Source organism: Girardinichthys multiradiatus, chromosome 2, assembly GCF_021462225.1.
Source record: "Girardinichthys multiradiatus isolate DD_20200921_A chromosome 2, DD_fGirMul_XY1, whole genome shotgun sequence".
Lineage (NCBI taxonomy): Eukaryota > Metazoa > Chordata > Actinopteri > Cyprinodontiformes > Goodeidae > Girardinichthys > Girardinichthys multiradiatus.
In genome coordinates, this window is record NC_061795.1 from 31,596,506 (window position 1) to 31,622,438 (window position 25,933).

At 36.8% G+C, this 25,933-nt stretch overlaps 1 protein-coding gene across 1 annotated transcript in view; it reads right to left on the reverse strand.

Annotated features, from left to right (window-relative positions):
- shank3a (SH3 and multiple ankyrin repeat domains 3a) overlaps positions 1 to 25,933 on the reverse strand; it is a 229,784-nt gene that overhangs the window by 30,732 nt on the left and 173,119 nt on the right. The window contains exon 14 of the mRNA XM_047351838.1: positions 1,573 to 1,648. Within this exon, the coding sequence (XP_047207794.1) occupies positions 1,573 to 1,648 (76 nt within the window). The remainder of the gene's footprint in view (positions 1 to 1,572; positions 1,649 to 25,933) is intronic.

Genomic DNA, 25,933 nt, shown 5'->3' on the forward strand with positions numbered 1-25,933 from the left:
TGGGGGCAGCATTATGCCGTGGGGAAGATGGTCATGGTTGAAGAGAAGATTCAGGGAACTTAATACAGGCCAATCATGAAAGAAAACCTGTTGTCCCAGACTGGGGCAGACGTTAACCATCCATTACATATAGCCGGACCTATGATGCAAAGTTTTAGGTAAAATCATATTTATGTGTTAGAATGGCCTAGAAAAAGTCTACAGTAGACCTAAATCCAGTTCAAAATATGTGGGAACAGAGACTATTCAGGCAATCTGACTGAGCTTATGCTATTTTGTACCAAAGAATGGGCACAAGTTTCAATCACTAAATGTGCAAAGATAGAAGAGACATACCAAAAGATCCCCAGCGATCCCTAGATTTCACTTAATGCAGGTGAATACTAATACATGACAGATTTTTCTTACAAAAACCTTTGAAAACCATGTAGACGTTCCCTTTAAAATCATGTGCTGCTTTGAGATGGCCTAGCACATACTGACATTAGTGGTTGATATATAAACAAGTGCAAATATTTTTCAGAGGTATGAATACTTTGGCAATGCACTGTACATTTGATTACTAGATGGCTATGATTAAAAATCACAGTATTTCTAATAACGTCAGCCTAGTGAAGTACATAACAGCTGCAATTAGCAAATTAGTAATGTAGAAAGAAACCAGCAGAAAGAAAAGAAAAATAAACAGTGTCATATAAGACCATAAAATTTTTTAAGCACTGGAACTAAATATTGCCATGCACTGTTAAATTGGTTTGAAGTGGATTATTAGCACTGTTTCCATGATAGACAGAACAGTGAAGATGGCACGTGATTCAACGATGCACTTCACTAAATTGATATTTAAAAAATTGCTTAAACGTTTTATCATCTTGTGCCATTCTTATCAACACAATATCGTGTATTGTCTTGTCTCGTGAGTTGAACTTACCATTACATGCTTACTAATAGAAAATACAATTTGCATCCTTAAAAATGTATAAATCTACTCCAGTAATGTCTGACATATGTGATTATACATTGATTTAAAAGTTTTGCAATAATTTAACAAGTATGGCTCTCCTGTAACATATGCAGACATTTTAAAAGGTTGATAGAGTTGATGGAAATCATGCTTATGGAGAACAACTTTCTTTTAAAGCTTCATCGACCTAAATTTCTCTGTTCCCCAACAATAACTGATTTAAATGTCATCTTAATGTGAGAAATGAAAGCATGACCAAGGTCCCTGCAGACAAATTTAACATCTGAAATACCCAGTTATAACATGGCACCTATAATTCTACTCTGCCTCTACATGCACTGCACAAACAAATTATATCAAGCATGTGTCTGCTCATTGCATCTATGCATTAAAATGGGGCTAGGTCACATGATTTGCTTTGCATTTAAGTCAGAACAGAGTGCACTGACAGCTTCGTTGCTTTAGATGGCAGCAACTTCACTGCATTCATCACCTTTTTGCATGGATTTTATTAGCCCAACAGGGCAAAACGTTCCTTGTAACATGACCATTAGAGCTTCTGCAGCAGAGCATCCATGGACACACATGCTCTGAAACAAAGGCAGTACCTGTATGAAGTGAAGTTGTCATAGGATCCCACAGTGTAGTGTCTGAACAGTCTCTTATTGCGGTCCTCCCGGGTCTCTGTGAAATAGAAAAAAGGCCTTGTAATCTATTTATGCAGGGTAGAACTTAAAGTGTTTTATCGTTTTCATCATGTTGTAAATAGACAATTAGATCTTAGAAAATTCTAAATAAAGACCCTGCAGCTTTTTTCTAGTGAAAATGTGTATTTGAGTGTAAGTACCATATTTAGTGTTCGTTTTTTTTAATTACACTGTCTGATTTTGATTTTAAACTGGATTATTTACAGTGATTTGCAAAAGTATTCACCCCCCTTGGCATTTTTCATGTATTCTTGCCTCATAACCTGGAATTAAAAATTGTTTGAGTTAGTGCCATTTCACTTACAGAACATGCCTACAACTTTGAAGATGTATTTGGGCAAACAACAAATAGGACAAAACAACAGAAAACTTCAGCGTGTAGAACTGTTCACCTCCCTAAAGTCAGTACTTTGTAGAGAAAATTTTTGTGGCAATTACCCCTACAAGTGACTTTAGATAAATCTCTATGAGCTCGCCACATCTTGCCACTGGGGTTTTTTGCCCATTCCTCAAGACAAAACTGCTCCAGCTTCTTCATGTTGGATGGTATTTGCTTGTGAACAGTCTGTGAAAAGTCTAACCACAGGTTTAGCATTGGATTGAGGTCTGGACTTTGACTAGGCCATCCCAACACATTTAAAGTTTTTCCCCTAAACAGATTGACTGTTGGTTTAGCAGTATGCTTTGGTTCATTGTTCTGCTGGAAGGTGAACCTCCATTCCACTCACAAATCACAGACAGACTGATACAAGTTATGTGGGGGGGAGGCTTAGGAATTAAAAGCAAAGTCATCCAACACATTTATTGTCATGGTGTTCTTTCAGCCCTTTTTCAACTATAAATGTTGCAAAAACTGATGTGTTTTTTTACATGACTTTACAAAGACTTACAAATCCCCCGAAATATCCTGCTTTTTAGCATGTCACTAATATGTCATTAATAATTTATTTCAATGAGAGACAAATTAAGCTACCACAAATAAATAATTATCATTAGCATTCTACATTAATCATACCATAACAGGCTATAATCCTTCCACGGCAATGTTTTGCTTTTGAACTGTAACTTTTTTTCAACAGGCAAGTGCTTCAGAAGTAGAGCTCAGTTTGGTTACAGTTTGTTTTTGAGGTTTCAGTCAGTATGTGGATTTGCCCTACATGCATGATGACAGAGATCAATGCACTCATTCCATCCTGATAATACAGGCTGCGTGTCCCCTGAACAGTAACGTTCTTACTGAACACCCCACAAACCTTTGAGCCCACACAAAAGCTCTTTAAATAAGAGAAGCTGTGAGATCAGGGTCATCCTGGAAGTCACAGCATGTTGCAGTAAATCTGTAGTAAAAAACTAGCCACATGTCTACCATCCTATATGTTTTTTACTTTGCCGCATCTGGTCTAATGAAAGATGATCCACATGAAGGATCAATGAAAACAGAATCAATTAAGTGTAATTCAGGTGAATAAGCCAGTAAAATATTCTTAACACAGTTTAGAAAGTAATTGAACTGCTGTTACGCATATATACAAGACATGTAACACTGAGAAAAGTAACTGTAAAATCCATTTAAAAAAAAAAAAAAAATGCCAAGTACAAGAGCAACACAGAACATTGATGTTCAAAAGTTAAAACTAACCCACAATTAGGCATCACTTTCTTATCATTACTCTCGCATTTGTGATTAATGCTTTTAACCGTTTACAGTTGGTCTTAACTCCTGTGTTTCATTTAGCCAAGAACAATGCACTATAAATAATATCTGATTCATTGATTCATTAATTGAACTGGTCCTCCTTCATCTTTGGTCTTTTGTAGTGTTTTTAAGCAGGGGTTTATCTTTCCAAAGAAATTTAGTGATGGAGGAGTCCAGAGATCTAAACCGGTCAGATGACGGTTTATTTGGGATCACTGAGAATAAGTAATTGATTTTTGGCAAGAACATTATTTTTATTGAAGCAACTCTGTCCATGAGTGATTTGGGTAGAGATTTCCATCTAGCGACCTCATCTTCCACTTTTTTTAAAAGCAGGATGTGGTTTAATTTAGTTAAATCTGCCAATCTAGGAGAATCTATTCTGTTCTGAGCAAAAAGAACAAAATATGGTTTACTTTCTAAAACTCTTTTTCTTACATCCAGCAAATAAACTGAGATGAGAACTGGGGGTAGAAGTTCTCAAATCAGTTTAACACTGATTATGACACATGGAAGGAGTTAGTCAAACAGAATTTTTAATACAACAAAATACACTTTCAAAGCAAAGAAATTCAGTTTCAAACCATTCAATTCAGTCTCAATTTAGTGAAATTCCTTTTCAAACCAATGCATTTAATTTCAAAGTACACAAATACAGATTCAGTCTAAGCAATTCAAATTCATTTTATGATGGCACAAGTTTCTGTCCCATTGAAAATGCTTTACCTTAAAGGAAGGCAAAAAAGGAAATCAGCCAAATGAGTGTTCATGTGTTCTGTACTGTGTGTGTATTGAATACATTTCTGTTTGTATAGCACATGTGTGTAAGTGGAGACTGTGAGATCAGATGGAGTCCAAAAGTGTGAAATGTGGCACATTCATCAGAACAGTCATGTATTCTGTACAGCCCAGGAGCATCTAAAAGCAGGGCTCTGATAGCAGCGATAACCTCAACAGTACTGTCATCCATTACACCCACAAAACGAAAACAATAGACATCAGAAAGGGTGTTCACTATAAATAAAATACTATTATTGACGCTAATTTATAGACATGTATAAGCACTGATCTTCCTCAAACATTTTAGAATCCAGTACATTTTCGATTAGCTCCCATTTTCCTATAAAAATGTGTGGTGACAGAGATCAGAGTGACAGAGATGTCTTAAAGAAAGATTCAAAAGCTATGCAACCACCTTTAGCAGCAGTAACTTCAGATAAACCTCTGTAAAATCTCAAATGAGTTAGAAATCTGAACTTAACTGTGCTAATTTTTCATTTACTCCTTGCTCTGTCATCATTTTGATCACTGTAAAATTGAAAGACCCATTGTTCACTCAATTTTGACTCCAGAATACTTACAGAGGTGGTAATGGACAACTTAATCATTACACAGTAACCAGGTTCTAAGCCTGCAAAAAAAGCCCATGTCAAAAGCCCTCTACCACTGTGTTTAACAGCTGGCATGAACTGTTTTGTGTTTTTATTGTGACTTCCTCTTATGCTACCTGTTTTTTATTTATTTTAAATAAAGAGAAAACTGGTACTAATCTTTCTGACTACAAAGTATGCTATGACATTTAACTCTTTTCTCTCCACCTTGCTGATGTCCTTCTCCCTGGCGTTGAGTACAACACACCTGTATGCTTACACACCTGTATGCTTCAAACCAGCATAAAATATATTTCAACCTGGAAAGACTCACATAATGGAGAAGCAACAAGAAGACGGTTAAAGAGTTTATTAATGAAAGATTATTTCTTTGGCGCTCGGACCCCTGAGGAAGACGTGAACGCTGAGGATGAAATGAGTTTGAATAAACATCTTATGATTATGATTAGGTACATCTTCCCCCCTGGGATCCAATCCTGGTGGTGGAGTAGGCCTTGGTATGGAAGGGGTTGGGAGCCTATGGTGGGGAAGGGGTGGAGGAGAGTCGGAGCTCAGCAGAAGAGTGGTGTCTTCCATGCAGATGGTCTTTGAAAGTGATGCCCTGGGAGATGATTGGCCGAGGAGGAGTGCGGACCTGCCATTGATTGGAAAAGCCAGTGAGGACTGATTGGACAAGACGGGGTGGTGAGTCTTCCATGTTGAATTTTTGTTTAAACTCCATAAACTATATATATATAAGTATAGAAGCATCTGCCCTTTCATCTGGTTGCTTCTTACCAATTTAATTTACTATCAAATGTGGGTTACATCTGTTGAGAAAAATATGAAGTACAATTGCCTTAGAGTGCAAAATAGTAGTTGGCCTCAGAGTGCACTTTAACAAAAGAGGTCTAGAGAGAACATTTTTATCAATGCGAAAAATGTAAGGGTATAATTGAGCGAAGTAAAAAGTTTCTCTTTAGATAGATATTTTTAGAATAGCATAACAATTTGTTTCTCAAATCAATTTTACTTAGCAAAACATTATTAAGCATTTTTTAAACAGCTGGTTCAATGTTTATTTCTATAAAGAAACAATATATTGAAACACACATATAAACAGTGCTAGCCAGAACAGAGAACTATAATCTAAAATATAATAAGAAACTCACATGTATAAATTATACCAAATTTCAATTGAGTTCTATAGTTGGTTGTAAATTGACTGTACAGTTGCAGTAAAAAGAAAGTAAATCTTTCTTTTTACTGCAAATCCTCAAATCCTCAGATTTAATATTATGTAAAAATCTGGTTGTTTTCACAAACATTTTGTGCAAGTTTGGAAATGCTTGCTCAGGATGAAGAATTGCTACAAAGTTCACGAAACAAACATATTAGCAGGGCATTACATGAACAACTGACTTTGATTGTACCTTATAAACAAAACCAAACTGCACTGTATGAATTAGGTTTGAATATAACTATATTATTTTACTGAACTGCATATGAAGCATATAAATTTGTCGCTGTTTGATAGGAAATCTGCTATAATCTGGTGATCTAAACTGAATTTTGTTTTGTGGATTTGATGTCTGCTTTAAAATGATCTGGTAAATTTATCTGAAACAGAGGATCCTCAAAGCCTTTTAAAATCTTAGAAATGCCATGGTTCATATCCTTCAAATGTCTTTATATTCTCTAGATATGTGTCCAATTGCATATTAAGTAGTGTTGCCACACAATTGAAGATTTTGATCACCACCATTTCTACAATTATGGATTTTGAAATTTTACACAAACTAGGAATTTTTAAATAATCGCATGCCTTATGAAACATAGTGTTGCTGCATTAGTCTTTCCCTTTAAGAGGATGTCCTTGTCACCAATGTGGTTGTGAAGCATTTGTTTCCAGAGTACAACACAGCAGACTACAACCTTGTTGGAACATTGAAAGGCTGACAGAGCTGAACAGATCACTCAGAGTATGCAAAAGATGATAGTTATTTAAATGTTGGGCATCTCAGATATGGAAATTACAAACCAGGCTAATGCAAGTTTAGATCGATATCTACATCCCTCCACTTCATTGCCGTTTGTCGTGGCAGAAAAAGCAGGTTATAAGCAATGGACAAGAGCTCAGTAATGACATCCTTCTAATATGGAAATTTTACAGCAAATAAATTATCAGGCAACAGACACATTTCTGTTGATTTACTATAGGTTGAGTTGCTGTCATTTACCAAACAGTGCCAGAGGTAATTAGCAGATTTAATGAGAGTGCAGCTCTGCAAGGTTGTGAGCTAAACTCACTGATTCAAAGAGTGATTTCATCTTCCAGATTTTTCAGTCGGAAAACAAGATCATGGTGCATTACCATCTGCTCTGGGGCTGTATTATAATTAAGCAATTGCTCATGTTTACACTGCTTATTTCTGAAGACATGTCAGAAGAATGTACAGTAAGGTTGGAGGCATTGCTGTTTCCTATAAGAAATATACATGGATGCACTGTTTTGTTTACTTTCAGGAGATCGTGGAAGAAGATGGCCTGTATATTGACATATACATTAATTGTTATAAGTTTCCACTGTGTTCTTTCTACATTCAATAAGCATAAAGGCATATGCGAGTCAATGACCAAGCTTAAAGCAAAGCTTTCAGCAGAAAAATCTAAATTTTAATAATAATCACTGCTGACATGCAGTTTTATTGTATTATAACAGGATTGGATATTTGCATTGTTGCATTTACTTTGACAGGCAAAAAGCAAACATTTAAAAGAATAAAACATCTAAATGCAAACTGGGTAGGCTTGTAAATCTTTAAAACACTGCTTTTATAAGCAGATACATGATTAACAAGGTCAGCTAGTCAGTTAGTCATTTTCTACCGCTTTTTCCATAGTGTGTCTTGGGGAAGCTGGTGCCTATCTCCAGCAGTCTACGGGCGAGAGGCAGGGTACACCCTGGACAGGTCGCTAGTCCATCGCAGGGCAACTGATTAACAGGATATTAAATCGAATTAAATAAATTTTATTTAAAATAAAATTGTGATGTAAATTAAAGCATTGTATGCAAATTAAAGATATACCATTCTCAAAGGGCAAAACTAATATTTTTAATGTAAAGCCAGGAAAAATACATGTTTCTGAAGTTGTAATTTAAAAAAAGATATAAGTGTAATTTATAAAGCTAATAGTTAAAGATTTTTAATCAACAATGGCTTCATATTAGCACTTGGTTTGTTTATCCAGGTTAGAGTATCTGAATTTTAAGAAGACCTTTTCACACAAAAAACACAACCAATAAAAGAGCACAAATGGGACATGGTTGCTCTATTTTGGTCCAAAGCTTGCAGCAGGCCCAGTTATGTGTTTGAGAAACATTTTGAACCAGGAAACTACAAAATTTACTTTGAATCCATGACTTAAGATATTGGGAGTACATTAGCAAGATGCCAATGTAAAAAGTGTTCTTCACATATGTTTAAGCTCATTCATAACAACTCAAAATTGTAAACCAGGCAGTGATATTTTCGAATATTTTTGAATATCACTGCCTGCAAAAAACAACAAAAAGGCAATGCAATTTTTTTAACTGCACGTCTAACTGACCCTTCTCAGTGCCGTATACACGGAATACAAAACAAAAATAAAACCCAAGTTATGTGAGACTATTTTACAAGTACATTTATTTAGAAAAAAAATGCAATAGGAAGACAGACCCTTACAGGTCATGATGTTAAAAAAGGTTTCCCTATAACTGAATAGGGACAGATTCTCCCTATATATTTTTTCAATGACATGGTTCCCTTCTCACCGAGTTGTTTGGCAGAGTGATAAATCTTTCTGCTGTGTATAATCATGTATAATTACAACACTTGAACTGGCTGTTTTTTTTTTATGTTGCAGAGGTGAAGTCAGAGTGAAAGCAGCAAACATTGTTAATTTGTTGTAGAATACATCATGCATATAATTGAAAATCTGTGATCTTTTAATAAAAAAAAATACTTAATTTGTTTTCTTTTTTGTTACCAGTCATCTATAATTTATTAATAATTTTGCTGAAGAACACAGGTATTTCTATTAATACTGTAAGCATTTTTAGTCAAGTCCTTTTTCAAATAAAAGTGCTATACTGGGTACTTTTTTATTGGCACTGCTTTATGTGCATTACATCACATTGCACAACAATAAGGATTGGTATCTCACAAGTCATGCATGTAACCTACTGTGCTCCAGTCAAGTCCCTGTCAAATGTGATATGTCTCTTCTTCACTATCAGAGTAGTTTCAGCATTAATTCATTATTCAAATAGCATTGCCATCTATTATGATTTGATATGGATCTGCCCTCCACAGAGAGAAATGGCTCCACACACTTGACTGACTTCTCATGAAAGGTACAGCAAGTGACCGTCAGTCTGTGCCGAGCAAACAAACAACACCCACACACACATTCACACTTTAAAACATGTAACTTTATGGTACGTTCTAAGTTTTATCAAGGGTTATATGGCTGCACTGTTCTTGTGCCCCCGCCTATAACACTGACTCAGCTAAACTTTAACACCTAAGACATGTCCCACAACCTGTGCTTTATTATTTCTCTCTCGCTTTCTTTCTCTCTCTTTTGCCTTTTAATAAAATGGATTACCGTATTTTCCGCACTATAAGGCGCACCGGATTATAAGGCGCACCTTCAATGAATGGCCTATTTTAGAACTTTTTTCATATATAGGGCGCACCAGATTATAAGGCGCATAGAATAGAAGCTACTGCAGTCAAACGTTTGCATCCACTAGACGGAGCTGTGCTAAAGAGAATGTCAACAAAACAGTCAGATAAGTCAGTCAAACTTTATTAATACACTACAAACCAGCATACGTATAAAACGTAGTTAGTGCATTCACAATAACTCAACGTTGTTCAAACGTTAATGTGCATATTCACAATATCTCCCAGCCTTGTTCATTTGTAAACACGTAAAAGAAACACAGCTAAATCAAACGTTAGTGCATAACTCAACATTGATCAGTTACGGTATATATATAATACGTAAAGCTCACTTTTTCAGTTTATTCGTCGTCCACGAATCCCTCGAATTCTTCTTCTTCAGTGTCCGAATTGAACAGTTGGGCGTTTGCGGCATCCAACATGCCCGGCTCCCTCTCGTCATTATCAGAGTCAGTGTCGCTGCTGTTGCCTGGCGGTTCAGTGATTATTCCTGCCTTCTTGAAAGCTCGGACCACAGTTGAGACTGATATATCAGCCCAGGCATCCACGATCCACTGGCAGATAGTGGCGTAAGTCGCCCGGCGCTGTCTCCCTGTCTTGGTGAATGTGTGTTTGCCTTCTGTCATCCACTGCTCCCACGCAGCTCGCAGTCTAGCTTTGAACGGCCTGTTGACACCAATATCTAGCGGCTGGAGTTCTTTAGTTAATCCACCCGGAATGACTGCAAGCTCCGAATTAGTTTTCTTCACTTGTTTTTTGACACCATCGGTGATATGGGCGCGCATGGAGTCGTTAATCAATAAGGACGGAGCTGTGTGAAAAAAGCCACCCGGTCTCTTGACGTAAATGTCTCTCAGCCATTCACTCATCATGTTCTCATCCATCCATCCCTTTGAGTTAGCTTTGATGACGACGCCGGCTGGAAAGTTTTGTTTTGGCAAGGTCTTCCTCTTAAAAATAACCATGGGTGGAAGTTTCTGGCCATTAGCCTGGCAGGCGAGAACTACAGTGAAGGATGACTTCTCATTCCCTGTGGTGCGTATAGACACCATACTGGTCCCCGTTTTCTCCACAGTGCAGTTCACGGGAATATCAAAGGTGAGTGGAACCTCGTCCATGTTGGTGATGTGCTCTGGCCGGATCTTCTTTTCAGTGATCTTGTTTTTGCAGTATGCGCGGAACGTGGCCAGCTTTTCTTGGTAATCTTTTGGCAGTTGCTGCGAGACGGTAGTTCGTGCGCGGATGGAGAGATTACGTCTTTTCATAAAACGAAAACACCAAGAAGGACCGCCTTAAAATTCATTAATGTTCATGTCCTGTGCTAGCGCTTTTGCCTTCATACAAACAGTGACTGTAGAGACGCTTCTACTTGCTGCTCTCTGTTCAACAACCCACTGTTCGAGTTTGTCCTCTAACTGTGGCCATCTCGCTTTATTCCCTCGGAAACTCTTTTTAGTCTTGTTTACTTGGCACAGGTCATCTTCTTGCTTCCTCCACTTCCGTACCATTGATTCATTAATGTTGAATTCTCTCGCTGCTGCTCTATTACCATGTTCGACTGCGTAGCTGACAGCCTTGAGTTTGAACTCAGCATTGTAAGCGTGTCTCTTGAAAGGTGCCATTTTGGGGTCGTTATACACACACAAGTGGTGTTGAACTATGAGTAAGCACAATACAGGTGTTTACCGCTATTACTTCGGCGACGCCCCTGACTACGGTAGCCGTAATGCTGCAAGCGGTGCGGCTTTGTAGTTTACCAGTCGTACTGAAACATTTTGACAGAGCGCCGTGTACAACCAGTATGGATCAACCAATTAACCAATTGATCCATATATAAGGCGCTCCGGATTACAAGGCACACTGTCATTTTTTGAGAAAATTAAAGGTTTTTAAGTGCGCCTTATAGTGCGGAAAATACGGTAGTTGGCAAAGCTAATCTATCTGCTGACTCTACACAGGATATAGACAATAAGTGTATAGGCACAGAGGTGAATAAAAGCTTGTTCATTTGCATGCACATACTCTGCTCCTTTCTGCCAGCATTTAAATACTCATTCAGAATTTTACCTGTCAGCAATGGATAATTACTTGCTGATAAGTGACGTCTCAAATTCAGTAATTCAGCCATATATAACAGAAGTTTCCTGAAAGAATGTTCCACTGAATGGTACTTGGCCAACTTGATCAAATCAAGCAGTACTAAAAATTAGTACTAAAAAACATAATAGAGAAAATGTTTAAAAAAATGTATACCATGCGGAACTGAAGCAAAAGGTTTTTTTTAACTTCAGCTTCCATTGTGGGGTCTGAAACTGGAGCCGTTTATGTAGATCTCCAACCTCCTTATCAAAGAAGTCCAGCAAATGAATAAAAATAGTAATACTAATACAGTATAAATCTGTGGTTTCATAGAAGTTATGACTTAAAAGCCATACCAAACTGTGTGAAAATAAGTGACTCTCTAACCTGATTCTCAGAATTGAAGGAAGAAAGCAGAGATCTTTTCAGGATTGCAAGCAGCTAGCTAAAGAGATTATAAATGAACATTTCACAGCGGTTAAGCTCTGAAACTGAATTAAAATCACTTTCGATTCCAAGGACATTTGCAATCATCTCCAGATATTTAACAGTTGAAGACTGTGAGATGTGTTTGGTAACAGTACCTTTTATAGCAGCTGTTACCACACTGATTCAGCATCTTAAACTTTAAATCGGTGAGTGACCAATAATCAGAGAATGTTGTGATTGCTTTTTTCTGTATCTAAGAACATAAATGCATAAAAATAGTTCAGTTAAAATTAGTAATTAGTTAAAATCTCTGATAAAAGATGATGGGAGTGTTTTGTCTCTAAGAAGTAGATGCTTCCTTCAATTAAATATTTCCAAAAAAGGGTGTTGGTTTTTATTAATATTTAAATTTAAACTCTGTTAAACCCTGTGATCCTCAACATGGGTAGCAGGGTAACACAACACGTGTTAGCAAATCAAAGAACCCCTTCCAATCAGTTTCAAGTTAAAAGAAAATGTAAAAAGCTTTGGGATAATCAACTAGTTAGAAATATTTAGCATACTCCCCCCACAAAGTTCCACCTTTAGTTCAGAGTCCATTTAAAACTACTACCTCCATTCCATGGCTGTTTTCTGGGTAGATTAAAATCCTACCGCTTATCTGATTGGGCCCTGGTTTCTACAGTGGAATTGTGAGGGGAAGAAAAAGTATCTCAGAAAACTAAAATGGTCCTGAAGTGGAAATGCACCTTCAGTCTGCAGAGATAAAGAATATTTACTTGCATGCTAAATGGGTCCAAAGGCAGGTCAGTCCACACTGTCTTTCAGCTAAAGTTTTTGACTACTTAGTGACACACATAGTTTAACATGTGTTTTACTTATTGAATTACTGCAGATGCAGACTGCACTAATTGAAAAAAAAAAAAAAAACAGGACACAAATGTGATATTTGTGCTAAGACGAAACCTGAAACAAATCTAGGTAGTATGGCTTTTAAAGATTTTGCAATAAATTTTATATCCTATGTCGCTGAACACAAATTAAGTCCTGAATAAGTGATCACATTTGGACACTTGTCACTAACATTAGATCTAAATACTGAAAGGTGTATGGCAGGTGCTGCAACATTGGGGCTAAAATAAAAAATAAATTAAAAAAAGACATTTTCTCAAACATATTAAACCCACTAGACAGCAGATATGGCCTTACAGTTGTCTGCTGCTTTATACAGGGGTTGGACAATGAAACGGAAACACCTGGTTTTAGACCACAATAATTTATTAGTATGGTGTAGGGCCTCCTTTTGCGGCCAATTCAGCGTCAATTTGTCTTGGGAATGACATATACAAGTCCTGCACAGTGGTCAGAGGGATTTTAAGCCATTCTTCTTGCAGGATAGTGGCCAGGTCACGACGTGATACTGGTGGAGGAAAACGTTTCCTGACTCGCTCCTCCAAAACACCCCAAAGTGGCTCAAAAATATTTAGATATGGTGACTGTGCAGGCCATGAGAGATGTTCAACTTCACTTTCATGTTCATCAAACCAATCTTTCACCAGTCTTGCTGTGTGTATTGGTGCATTGTCATCCTGATACACGGCACCACCTTCAGGATACAATGTTTGAACCATTGGATGCACATGGTCCTCAAGAATGGTTCGGTAGTCCTTGGCAGTGACACGCCCATCTAGCACAAGTATTGGGCCAAGGGAATGACATGATATGGCAGCCCAAACCATCACTCTGGGCATGCAACAGTCTGGGTGGTACGCTTCTTTGGGGGGGGGCTTCTCCACACCGTAACTCTACCGGATGTGGGGAAAACAGTAAAGGTGGACTCATCAGAGAACAATACATGTTTCACATTGTCCACAGCCCAAGATTTGCGCTCCTTGCACCATTGAAACCGACGTTTGGCATCGGCATGTAACCAAAGGTTTGGCTATAGCAGCCCGGCCGTGTATATTGATCCTGTGGAGCTCCCGACGGACAGTTCTGGTGGAAACAGGAGAGTTGAGGTGCACATTTAATTCTGCCGTCATTTGGGCAGCAATTGTTTTATGTTTTTTGGATACAATCCGGGTTAGCACCCGAACATCCCTTTCAGACACCTTCCTCTTGTGTCCACAGTTAATCCTGTTGGATGTGGTTCGTCCTTCTTGGTGGTATGCTGACATTACCCTGGATACCGTGGCTCTTGATACATCACAAAGACTTGCTGTCTTGATCACAGATGCGCCAGCAAGACGTGCACCAAGAATTTGTCCTCTTTTGAACTCTGGTATGTCACCCATAATGTTGTGTGCATTTCAATATTTTGAGCAAAACTGTGCTCTTACCCTGCTAATTGAACCTTCACACTCTGCTCTTACTGGTGTAATGTGCAATCAATGAAGACTGGCTACCAGGCTCGTCCAATTTAGCCATGAAACCTCCCACACTAAAATGACAGGTGTTTCAGTTTCATTGTCCAACCCCTGTAGGTGTTAATATTTAAACTGCAGATTACTAGGTACCTGCTTGTTGAAGCAAGGTTTAAACCAAACCTTTAAACAATATAAATTCAAAGTTATTACAAAGCCCCTTTTCAATGGGAAAATTACATTTTAGAGATTAGTTCATTTCACACTTTAATATTAACAGATTTAGACATAGTCTGATACACAGACTGTATGCCAGTGTATAAATCTTTCCTTTTGCAGGTAACAGACATGAATCCTCTAATGGGCTTAAATATAAAAAATAACATGATCCTACCAGAAAATCAATTTTCTCTAAACAGTTTAAATGCTCCAAATGCACAAAAACAGGTTCCTTTGAAGTACATAATATTGGGCAAAAAAATAAATATTTGCAATTTTTGTAAGGTGCTTTGTCAAGCACGCAAATGTTTCGGAGTTATTTTCTATTTTTCCAGCTTCAGATAAAATGCCACTGAAGTTTTCTCTTCTGCCTTAAGCAGTCGTAGTTTAAATAATGGTATATAAAATAGAATCAAGTAGCTACAGTCTACAGCAAGCAGAGAGTATATATTTATTGACAAAAATAGAGAGATTAAGATGTATTCTGAGTATCTGCCCTCGTTAACAATAACACATATTTTCATTGTTATTGTTTGCATATGACCATAGGTATAACAAGACTGAACCTGTCCTTCAAATGATAACAGAGAAAACAACCAGTGGAAAGAAGCGATACAATGGTAAAGGAGGAAAAACATAGGTAAATGGTGGATATAAAAGTTCAAAAGAAAAAGAGAGAAAAAAACATTTAAGTAAAAACTCTATCTATCTATCTATCTATCTATCTATCTATCTATCTATCTATCTATCTATCTATCTATCTATCTATCTATCTATCTATCTATCTATCTATCTATCTATCTATCTATCTATCTATCTATCTATCTATCTATCTATCTATCTATCTATCTATCTATCTATCATCTATCTATCTATCTATCTATCTATCTATCTATCTATCTATCTATCTATCTATCTATCTATCTATCTATCTATCTATCTATCTATCTATCTATCTATCTATCTATCTATCTATCTATCTATCTATCTATCTATCTATCTATCTATCTATCTATCTATCTATCTATCTATCTAAAATTTATAAGGATAAGTGTACAGAGATGATTGTCCTTTAATACAGTTCAGAATGACTATGATCAAAAGGAAAATCCAAAACCCATGCAGATGGATTTTTGCATGGGGTTGAATACAGAAAGTGGTATTTGATTTTTTCGCTCTCTCTTTTTTGCCTCTTCTTTCAAGTATCCTTATGTGGTTTCCAATCCTGGAGGACTTTGGGAACATCATCTACTTATGTTTTCTTAGAAGTCCTTTGTTTATTTCTTTGAACCGATGTTCCATGAAGATGCGGTTCCCCAAATGGCAGCATCACATGGTCCAAAGTAGTATTGTGCATGCATCCCACTTAACCTACTCACTTACAATGCTCGTGACCTTGCTGTCTCTCCTTTTTGTTTTTCTTAAATGTTGTGACCCCAGCCATGAAGTGAAACCCTGGTTACAACATGCCAGTATGAACTTTTCTGGAACTTTCAAAATAAATCGCATTGACCTACTTTCAGCTCAGCCCAGCAAGAGGAGGAGTCAGAGCTGAAATCTTTGAACCTATGACATATTTCCCCCTACGCTCGGGGTCTAATTCCGGCTGTGGACAGTGGCTAATGGAGGGACCAGAGCATGTGTAAGCTGAAGGCCTTGAAACTCGCAGGTGCGTAAGGGTTCTACTTTGAAGAATCCTTGAATCAAATAGTGACTACAATCACGCCGATCATATGCAACAATGTTAAATAATGATTTTGTTGTTCGAATATCCAGCATTCATTCATAAGAAGGGTGTAATAAGACAAGTGTGGCTTGACTTTTCTTCTGAGGCTTCCAGAAGCAGTCCTAACCCAAGCGGATTTTTCCCCACGGCCAGAGAACAAGGCATCGGCATCACACCCCTTCCTTCGTGCATGTCCAGCGAGAGCTACCCCCACTGAAGTTGCCTCAACGTGCCTTTGTCGTACAGTTTGGCCAGGCCAACTAAACAGCCAACCCCTTACAGCTACTGAGATTAGCTGCAATGCTAGTCCCTTTAATGCCCACACGTAGATTATCGGGACAGTTTTGCTTCCCTCAGGAAACCCTGTCTTCAAAACGGTTCACATAAGAGGTAGTGTTTGGGCAGAGAAGATTAGTTTAGAATGAAACAATCCAACAAACAAACAATGTGTTCTGAGTTATGTTTTTATAGTTAAGACAGACTTTATTGACAGGGTGGTTTTTACACACAGATCAACCATAATCCACCGTCAACGCTTATGCATTTTGATCCTTTTATCGATAATATTTTATAGGTACATGTTTGATTACGCGACTTATGACCACCATCTTATGAATCCATTAAGAATAATTCATCCAGAAACGTTTGGTTCTTATTCAAAATAATATTTCTCTAAATATTATTGTACTAAATAAAGGCAGCTAATTAAACACCATTGATAATGATAGTCATCAGAAGGTTGATTTTATTCAGCAAATCATTTTAAAAATTGCATTGCATTGTGAATGGTTGTTCGAAGGTAGACCCATTAACTTCATTAACCAGATTCCTAAAGATAATTCTTGGTTCACAAACATAAATAACATTGAATGGTAATGTTGCATCATTTTTTTGGTCATGGTTTCTGACCATCTTTGATTCACTTGTTCATATTGTATATAGTTGGCATTCCTTATACTTTCACTTTGCTTGGTAGTTTTAGTTGGATTGTTTTAGTAGAGTAAAGAGTTAGTTGATTGAAATATGTTTGACTTTGAGTTGATTTATTTTTGTTAATAAATTCTTGTATTTTAAGAAATTGTGTGAATTTATTCCATGTGTGTGCAGAGTTTTGCTGTTCGGTAATGTCAGAGCTTGGCTCATCCTTGTCCCTATTGTCATAATACCACTTCCTTATTGGGCTGGTATTCACCGGACAACACTTAAAAAAAGACCGAATACTTATTTAATCAGTCAGTCAGTCAGTCATTTTCTACCGCTTATTCCATAGTGGGTCACCGGGGAGCTGGTGCCTATCTCCAGCAGTCTATGGGCGAGAGGCAGGGTACACCCTGGACAGGTCGCTAGTCCATCACAGGGCATCACACAAACAACCATGCACACACCTAAGGGCAATTTTGAGAGACCAATTAACCTAATAGGCATGTCTTTGGACTATTTTAATAAAATATTTAAATATTCCTATTAAATATTGAATAATAAATTCATAATAATAATCACAGCATGAAACAGCGACATATATTTAGTTCCAACAGGAATTTCTCAAATCAGCTTCAATATGTTACTCCAACTTGGAGTAAACTAGATTACAAAACGCTACAATAATGTTCTCACAACACACCACTTAAACCAGACATACAGTCACCATCTACTTAATTATTTACACCTTGTTTGTACTGGTCGGTTTTTCTTTAGAACTACCTTAATTCTTTGTGGCATCAATTCAACAAAGTGTCAGAAACATTGATCTGAGATTTGGGTCCATGTTGACATGATATTATGTCACACTTGCAAATCTCTTGTTCCACCACATCCCATAGATGCTCTACTAGTTTGAGATGATTTATGATTCGTGATATGGTGCATTATCCTTAAGGAAGTTGCCATCAGAGGCTGCAGCAGCCAAAATAGTATGTTCTTGAATTGGTTGCTCTAAATGCGGCTATACAGGGTGCAGCTCACAGACAAGATACCAAAACTATGTTAAAAAAGTTAGGTTTTGTGCAGGAATAAGGTATTTTGAAAATATCTTGACTGGAACCCACAGTCCGATACTTGGGATTTCCATAATTTTCTTTGATGTTTTTGCTTTCATTGGTATTTCTTACTGCTAATTCTGTATAATATTCTCATAAATTAATCAATGAAAGTCTTAGGGCAGTGCATATAGACATGGAAATATGGTCTTCAGACTGTGAAATAGATGTATTCCAGATTGTAAAGGGACCAGCTCAACACACAAATGTTAAAATTATATAAAGTTAGCATTTGTTCAGAATTACAACCTGAAATACGCCACAAATAGAATGTCCCCTAAAATTATCTGAGTCAAACGTTCGGTGGTGCTATAGATAAGCGTGCCTGTTAGGATCAGTCAGCTGTGAGATGTGTTGGGAAGTAAGCTGTGAAATCCAAGTTAGTGACTTTCCCCTTGTCAGGCTTTCACATCTTACAAATAAAAACACAGTATGAGTTAAATAATTTTTTTTATGAGCGTCTTCAAATATACCTAGACATTACCTCATTTTAATTGTGAAATTTAATTTGTGAAAAAATTAATCTGCCTTAGTATCTAAAAACGTTTGATACAATGGTCTCTGATTTCATCATGACATCCTTAGCTCAGGTAAAAAAAAATCTGCTGGCTGAACATAGGCCTTCCAATATGAGACTGAGCCCAAGAAATACACATATTGCTCAGTTTCATTTTGCCGCTGCTATCAGTGCCAACAACAAGAAAAGATAGCCCTGAGAGGGTCTATAAACATCATGAGCAAACCACAATCAACTCAGCAATACCACTGTGAAGAGCAAAAGTCTATTAAACTGCATCCATCTTAGATGCAGTCGCTTCTGTTCATAACTTCTAATACTGATGAGACAAATTGCAGACACTTCAAAGTCAAAATGCTCTGCACCCAATCACAGGGAGGACAACCAGTGTATGAAATCTAACATCTTCAGAAGCACCCTGAAATGTAAATCTGGTGTAAAAAGAAGTATCGTGTATGCCTTTTTTTTAATCAGAGCCAATAGCTTGCTTTAATAACCCTGGAAAAAAACTCTGCTAACAATAAGGATTTGTAGATACAGATGAACAAAACCTAAGTTTATGCAACAATTTTGTGTTGTGTAGGTTGAAATGTCAGTATGATTGTACATTTGGATATCTTGTTGGTCCCCCCTGCAGCAAACATATAGTATTTTAATTGTTTGCTTTAAATGGAGTATTTGAAACATTGTAGCTGGTAACTGAAGATCACTAAGAGGCAATAATGCAAAAATCAGGCTAGCATAGCTAAGCAACGTTAACATGATCCAATTTGACGATGTCAATAATGCTACTCATCAAAACATGTAATGCAAAAAGAATTAACATCTTTCCCAGAGATTCCCGTCACTTAGCATCACTAACACTAGAAAAATACTGTAAGTGGCATCTAGAACTGGCTAAGCACAACTGTTGTTCTAGGTTAGTGTAACTATGTTACAACAGAAACCAATTTGACAAAGACTAGTAATTTCTAGTAATTAGTATGATAATAATTACAGACATGTCCACCAGGGAGCGATCTGGCAAAGAGAGTTATGTATGCCAGTTGCATATTGCCACCTTCCTTAAATAATGGCCCAAGTCATTTTTTGTCAAAAATTATTATTTGGGGGCTAAATCATCTCCTCATGATGATAGACACCTCTTGTAAAATTGTCTAAATCCTCAATTGAGGAAGTCATGCAATTCCATGCTTGTTGTATAATGGCCTATGTCAGGAATGTGACTTAGACAGTTTTACAGGCTTTTCAAAATGGCGACCGCTTCAGGAAAAACCAAAATCTATGAGCCCATAATTCAGGGCTCATACCTTATTGGTAAGTGATAAGGATAACCACAATATATGCTAGGCATTAAATATTGCATAGATATTTAGAATTGATTTTCAGTCAGCATTTTTGTTCACAAAGTAGCTACATTCATGAAGCAAGCATTTAGCAAAGAGTGGAAGAGCTCCAGAACCTGTGGCTGTAAGAAGTAATCGTTTTTTGTCAACTCTTTTCTTTCTTTTTAAAGATTACTTCATCAACTATTTTTCTTTTAATTTTCCACATTGTATGATCTAATTGAGAAAGATATATAGCTTAATAAAAATGACCATAAGATATGGCTATGTCAACACTAATTTTTAGCTATTACCTTTTTGTGTGAAATTGTTAATAAATATTATATATATTTTTGTGTTTCCTGAAAAACTTGAAAAATTGACATAGGCCATTATTTTAGGAAGGTGACAATATTATGTGCAATTATTTAATGTCTGTCAGCATATTTATGGAGAATAAAACTGTAAACATTCAGAAGTATAGATTACAAAATATGATTATTTACAATAGGACTTTTCAAGACTCCTGCTTTCACAGTCAGTCCATGTATTAGGATTTTTTCTACTATTGTTAAATGTGGAAAGCACATTAAATTCCTGAATGAGTATCTGAAAAATGTTTATAGTTTAATGATATACATTAGGCTGAATAGTCTTTAGAATGTATTATTGTTTTTTGGTTTAATCAGTTTAAAAACAAAATCACAAATAGTCTTTCTGTCTTTTTTTTGTTCTGTTTGGGCAGCTTAGGCAAACAAAAAGGTCAGTCTGGTTGCTATGCAGTGTTGGGGTCAGTTTTGCTCTCAGAGAGTGAGAGAATATTCCCCTTGTTGCGTAATTCACCTTATTAAATTAAACACACGACAGACCACATCTTTTTTTTTTTTTTTTGCAATTTCTCTTTACAGGCTCAGCAGAAAATATCAATTAGGCTTACACCATAGATACAAATAGAGAAACATAAAGCAAGAGAGAGAAGGAAGCCGTGCTAATAGTAGGTGTTGACCACATAACTTCCTGTGTGATCCCTATGTAATGTTTTTGCAAAATGTATCCAACACTCCTTATCTCCCTGGTACCCATCACCTCCCTCTTCATGTCAGTCTTGGCTGCTGCAGCAACACTGATGCTTAAGCATTCCAAGGGAGTGCAGACACACTCCAAAACTTCTTAATGGGCAGGCTAAAAATAGCTCAGGCTGGATCTGACTGGGCTGATTCAGGCAGCTGTGAGTCATTCAGCTGTGCTACTATGTAAGGAGAGCAAGGGAACATAGTTAATGTGCACAAGAAAGAAAGAAAGAAAGAAAGAAAGAAAAAGTTTGCACATTTATGAAGCTATACCATCATTGCACAAATTAGGAGCTGTGTATTTCTCCAATGAGAATTACAAATAGTTGTATTCTACAAGATGGGGGCCATGAACCTTAGCGACATTCAACACCGCAGGATTCCAAAAAAACACAAATTAAAGCTCAGTCTATGGAAATCAAGAATGCTGCTTACCATAAGGGCAGAATATTTGTCTTAGGGAGCCACACAGCAACTTCTTACTGAAAGACGGGGGATGGAAAGGGTCGGGGCTGGATTGTTTTGCTGGAGGGCTGTAAGATCCCAACAGATTGTCAACAACAGATTAACAGTGCTATTGGGAAAAATGAGTGTCGTCGCAATTAGTTTCCATCATTAGAAAAGGAAAACCAGTTCACAGTCACATCATTATCCCCTCTATTGCTGCAAGTAAACATCCACTATTAACCCCAAGTAACAGGCCAGCAGCATGTGTGCATATGCGTAGGGGAGGGTGAACAGTGTGTGTGCTGATGATCAGATTATGTTCTCTTATGTTACATAGACATGGAAATTCTGCATACAGTATGTTAAAAAGTTTGGCTAAAAAACAATGTTTTTTAACCTTAAACAGCAAATGGCCATGACAAAGTACTTAAACGCATATCAGCAGTTCACCACTACATGTTTTATTGTATCCTTAATGGATTCAATCAATAGTCTCTGCTGTTTTTCCTCTTTTTCCTTTATCAGTTGCTCATGTTTTCTTTGTGGCTCTTCATTTTCTTTTGCCTTTGACTCATCTTCCCCTGTCTGTCCCTTCCAGCACTAGCTGCAGATGAACTGCTACTTGTCTGTCGCTCCGGCTGTGCTGAGAAAGAGGAGCAGAATGGTGACAGATAATAGTTAAAATAGTTTAAACTGCCTCTTTCATGGGGCCACCTGCTTCCTTTCTCTGTCTTTCTCATTTTCTGTCCCTCTGACTGAAACTATCCTTCCCCAGTTTTGTCCCCCTCTGGTTCTTCCATCATTGGTCTTTCAAACCCGGCAGAGAAGAGATGGAGGCAGGGATAGATAAGAGAGATAGCACTTTCAGAGTCATGGCTCATGGTGATGTGCAGTGGTAGAAAGAAATTAAGCAATAGCAGGAAAGAGAGAGCCCACTCAATAGTATTAGGGTTACTTAATTGTAGACTGGGTTGTCTTTCGTGCTTCACTATGCTAAGACATATTGCCCTCGATGTCAGTAATGGCTCAATGGCTGCCTACTGATAAACAACATGTGTGTGTGTTTGTGTGTGTCCCAGTGAATATCTTACTGTGTTATCTTGAGTTGTACTGCTGCTGTATTACTGCTGATGATGCAGGGATGAGGATGAGATTTGAAATGCTTGAGTAGATTCAGAAGTTAGTAATTTGGGTATTGGCATAATGTAATTTAGTTTCTAGCTCATGTTTAATTATTACCTGGGTATCTAAATACATGAACATTAGCAAGAAGTGTAAAGTGTTGGCAGCATTTATTGGGACCCATGGTAAATATGTTTAAAAAATAAATTGAATAAATAAACTAAAATAAATTCATTTTTAATATAACTATGTTTGTTGAGTAGGAAAAACATGTAGAGGGATCATTTTTAACACAATTCCCAGTGCAATCATTTTCTATAGGTCTGAGGACTGAGATAGCCATGGGACAGGGTTGATTTTGTTTCTGGTGAATCACTTCTGTGTGCATTTGGCAGAGATGATGACTTACAATACAGTTCCACTCAGGTTGAGTAAACAAAGACTTCAGTCTTGAATTGGGCTTGTTTATAAAGCCCTGAGACTCAATGTGGACGCAAAGTTTAAGATTTGAATATTTTATAATCAGCGTTGCAAAAACTAGCCATTTGGAGGAGTTACGACAGCTTTTAAGTTCATGACTCTCTGCTATTAAGCTCATTCCAGACAATCGGGTTTCTTCAAATAAAAGAACGTCCTTTTATGTTTTTGTCAGAAAAGTAATTATCTTTCTAAATCTCTTACTTAGTCTAACCTCACTCTTGGAACATATTTAGATTTTGTAACAAAACTTTTACATGCAGATTCAGTACACGGTTTACTAATTTTCTTACAATTCCTCTGACTCAAAGTAAGAAAAATAAAACTTTAAACCTACCTAATGCACTATACAGTAAAGAACTGGACCACTAGACCTAGGGGATTAATATGTGTCAACTGTGGCAATACAAAGACACCAATGACTTTCACTGAGAACTACTACATGAAGTGGTATTTTCAGAACATAAATGCTTATTTATCTTTGCAGTGGGTTAAGTATTAAACAATATTTTTAAAATAGGACACAGCAGTTAACAGTATTTTACATGTAAAACTGCATTCTCTGAGAAAGATAAAGATGTTAATAGTTTATGTGTTAAAAAAGGCCTGAGGATAAAACGGTACATAATTTAAATTCTTAACCTACAGCAAAGCTGTGTTCAGGGCAAACTGGATGATGTACACTTACAAAAATGTTCAGTTTTTTGTATCATTGGCTTCAATACTACTTAGTTTCAGTTTGGTGGCTTTTCCACATATTCACCCTTTAACCCAAACACATGTTGTGATTATGAATATGAATGTATTATTTAATATTAATACTTTAATATTTTATTAAATAATATTTCAGTCTGTGAAGGGTTGTCCTGTGAATACCAGCCCAATAAGGTGGTGGTATTAGGACAAAATTGAAAGGGATGAGCCAAGCTCTGACATTATTGAACAGCAAAACTCTGCATACACATGGAATGAATTCACACAATTTCTTAAAATACAATAATTTAATAACAAAAAATAAGTCAACTCAAAGTCAAACATATTTCAATCAACAAACTCATTACTATGCTAAAACAATCCAACTAAAATACCAAGCAAAATTAAAGAATAACGAAGACTAATGGGCTATGTACAATATAAACAAGTCGATTAAAGATGATTGAAAACCATGACCAAAAGAGTGATGCAACATTACCATGCAATGTTTATGTTTGAGAACCAAGGATTATCTTGAAAAATCTGGAAATGAAGATAAGTTAGTCTTGAAACTAATTGAAGCAATAATTGGTTTTATCAGATAAAACATTATTTTGTTAAAATAATATTTTAAAGAATGATTTGCTGAATAAAACCAACCTTCTGGATGACTAATTCTCAACGGTGTTTAATTAGCTGCCTTTATTTATTAAAATAATATTTAAAGATTAAGGATTTATTAAGGAAATAGTAAAATCTTTAAGCAAATTTTATTTTAAATAAGAACCTAACCATTCTGGATAAATGGGGCTTAATGGTGTTTAATTAGTTATCAAGTTTAGTAAAACTGCACATTACTGCTGTAGCCTAGGCACGATGATGCGGCCCCGTTGTCTTTCCTTCAGACCGGGAAAAACTGCTCCACTCGGCGTTGTAGAGACAGGGACTCTGCAGGGAACTCTCTGGAACACAGTTTGCTTCTGTAGACCTCAGAAAGAAAAGTCAAGCTACACCTGCACCTTAATTACCTTAATTAATGAATGAATACCAGATACACTAACAGCAATTCATTCCTATTTAGTGCAAGTGATCGCGTGACTGTATGACACTCTTGGATCCAGTTTGAAGAGTTACTGTATGTCTGTTTGCCAGCAAAGAGACATTAGCGCGCTGTGTCTCTACTTCCAGTTCCGCTGGGGACCTGCGTAGAAGAGGTCTGTTTGATGGCACACGGAGTTTTTATTCCAACAGTAAAAATAAATAGCCTCTGTGTCATGTTATATCAATGCTACAGGAAATTAGTCACAAATGATTAATTAGAAGTATTTAAAATATGACAAGCTTAAAAAGGTAAATAATTATTTTGTCAAAAAAATGTTTCTGTTACATTTATTTTAAAGGGACGTTTAGGGTATGTGTGTCACTGCTGATTTAGTAAAGAAAATAAATAAATAATAATAATAACTTAAGTATATGCAATTCAAGGTTAGATTTTTTTTCCAGGTTAGATTATACTTCTGCAGTAAATGATTAATTTATTTTAAAGCTTTTTTAAGGCTGCCAAGAAATGTGACTTGCACCATCAGTGAAAAAACTCCACAATGTTTGAAAGGATAGATTGAGGTTGATAACAATTTTTAATCCTCCCCAAAAACTAGATATCTGAGGGTTTCCTTTTTCAAGATTTATGAGTGAGCTTTAATATCAGGACCATTTTCCATCCTGACTCATTCCTTCTCTCTTCTTTCTAACTAAAAGACATGCCAAGCCATCTCTGCTTTCCTGTCTCTTAGAGTATACTCCACCATCCGTCTCTCTTGCTATCTGGCCCCTTTCTTTCCAACATTTCCCTATCTTTTTCTCACAATGCATTTAAATGGGGTATTTAGAGATTCTGGCTGTTCGCCCCTCTTTACACCTGCTCTGAGGTAACCTCAATCCCTCAACAACGCTTTCAACC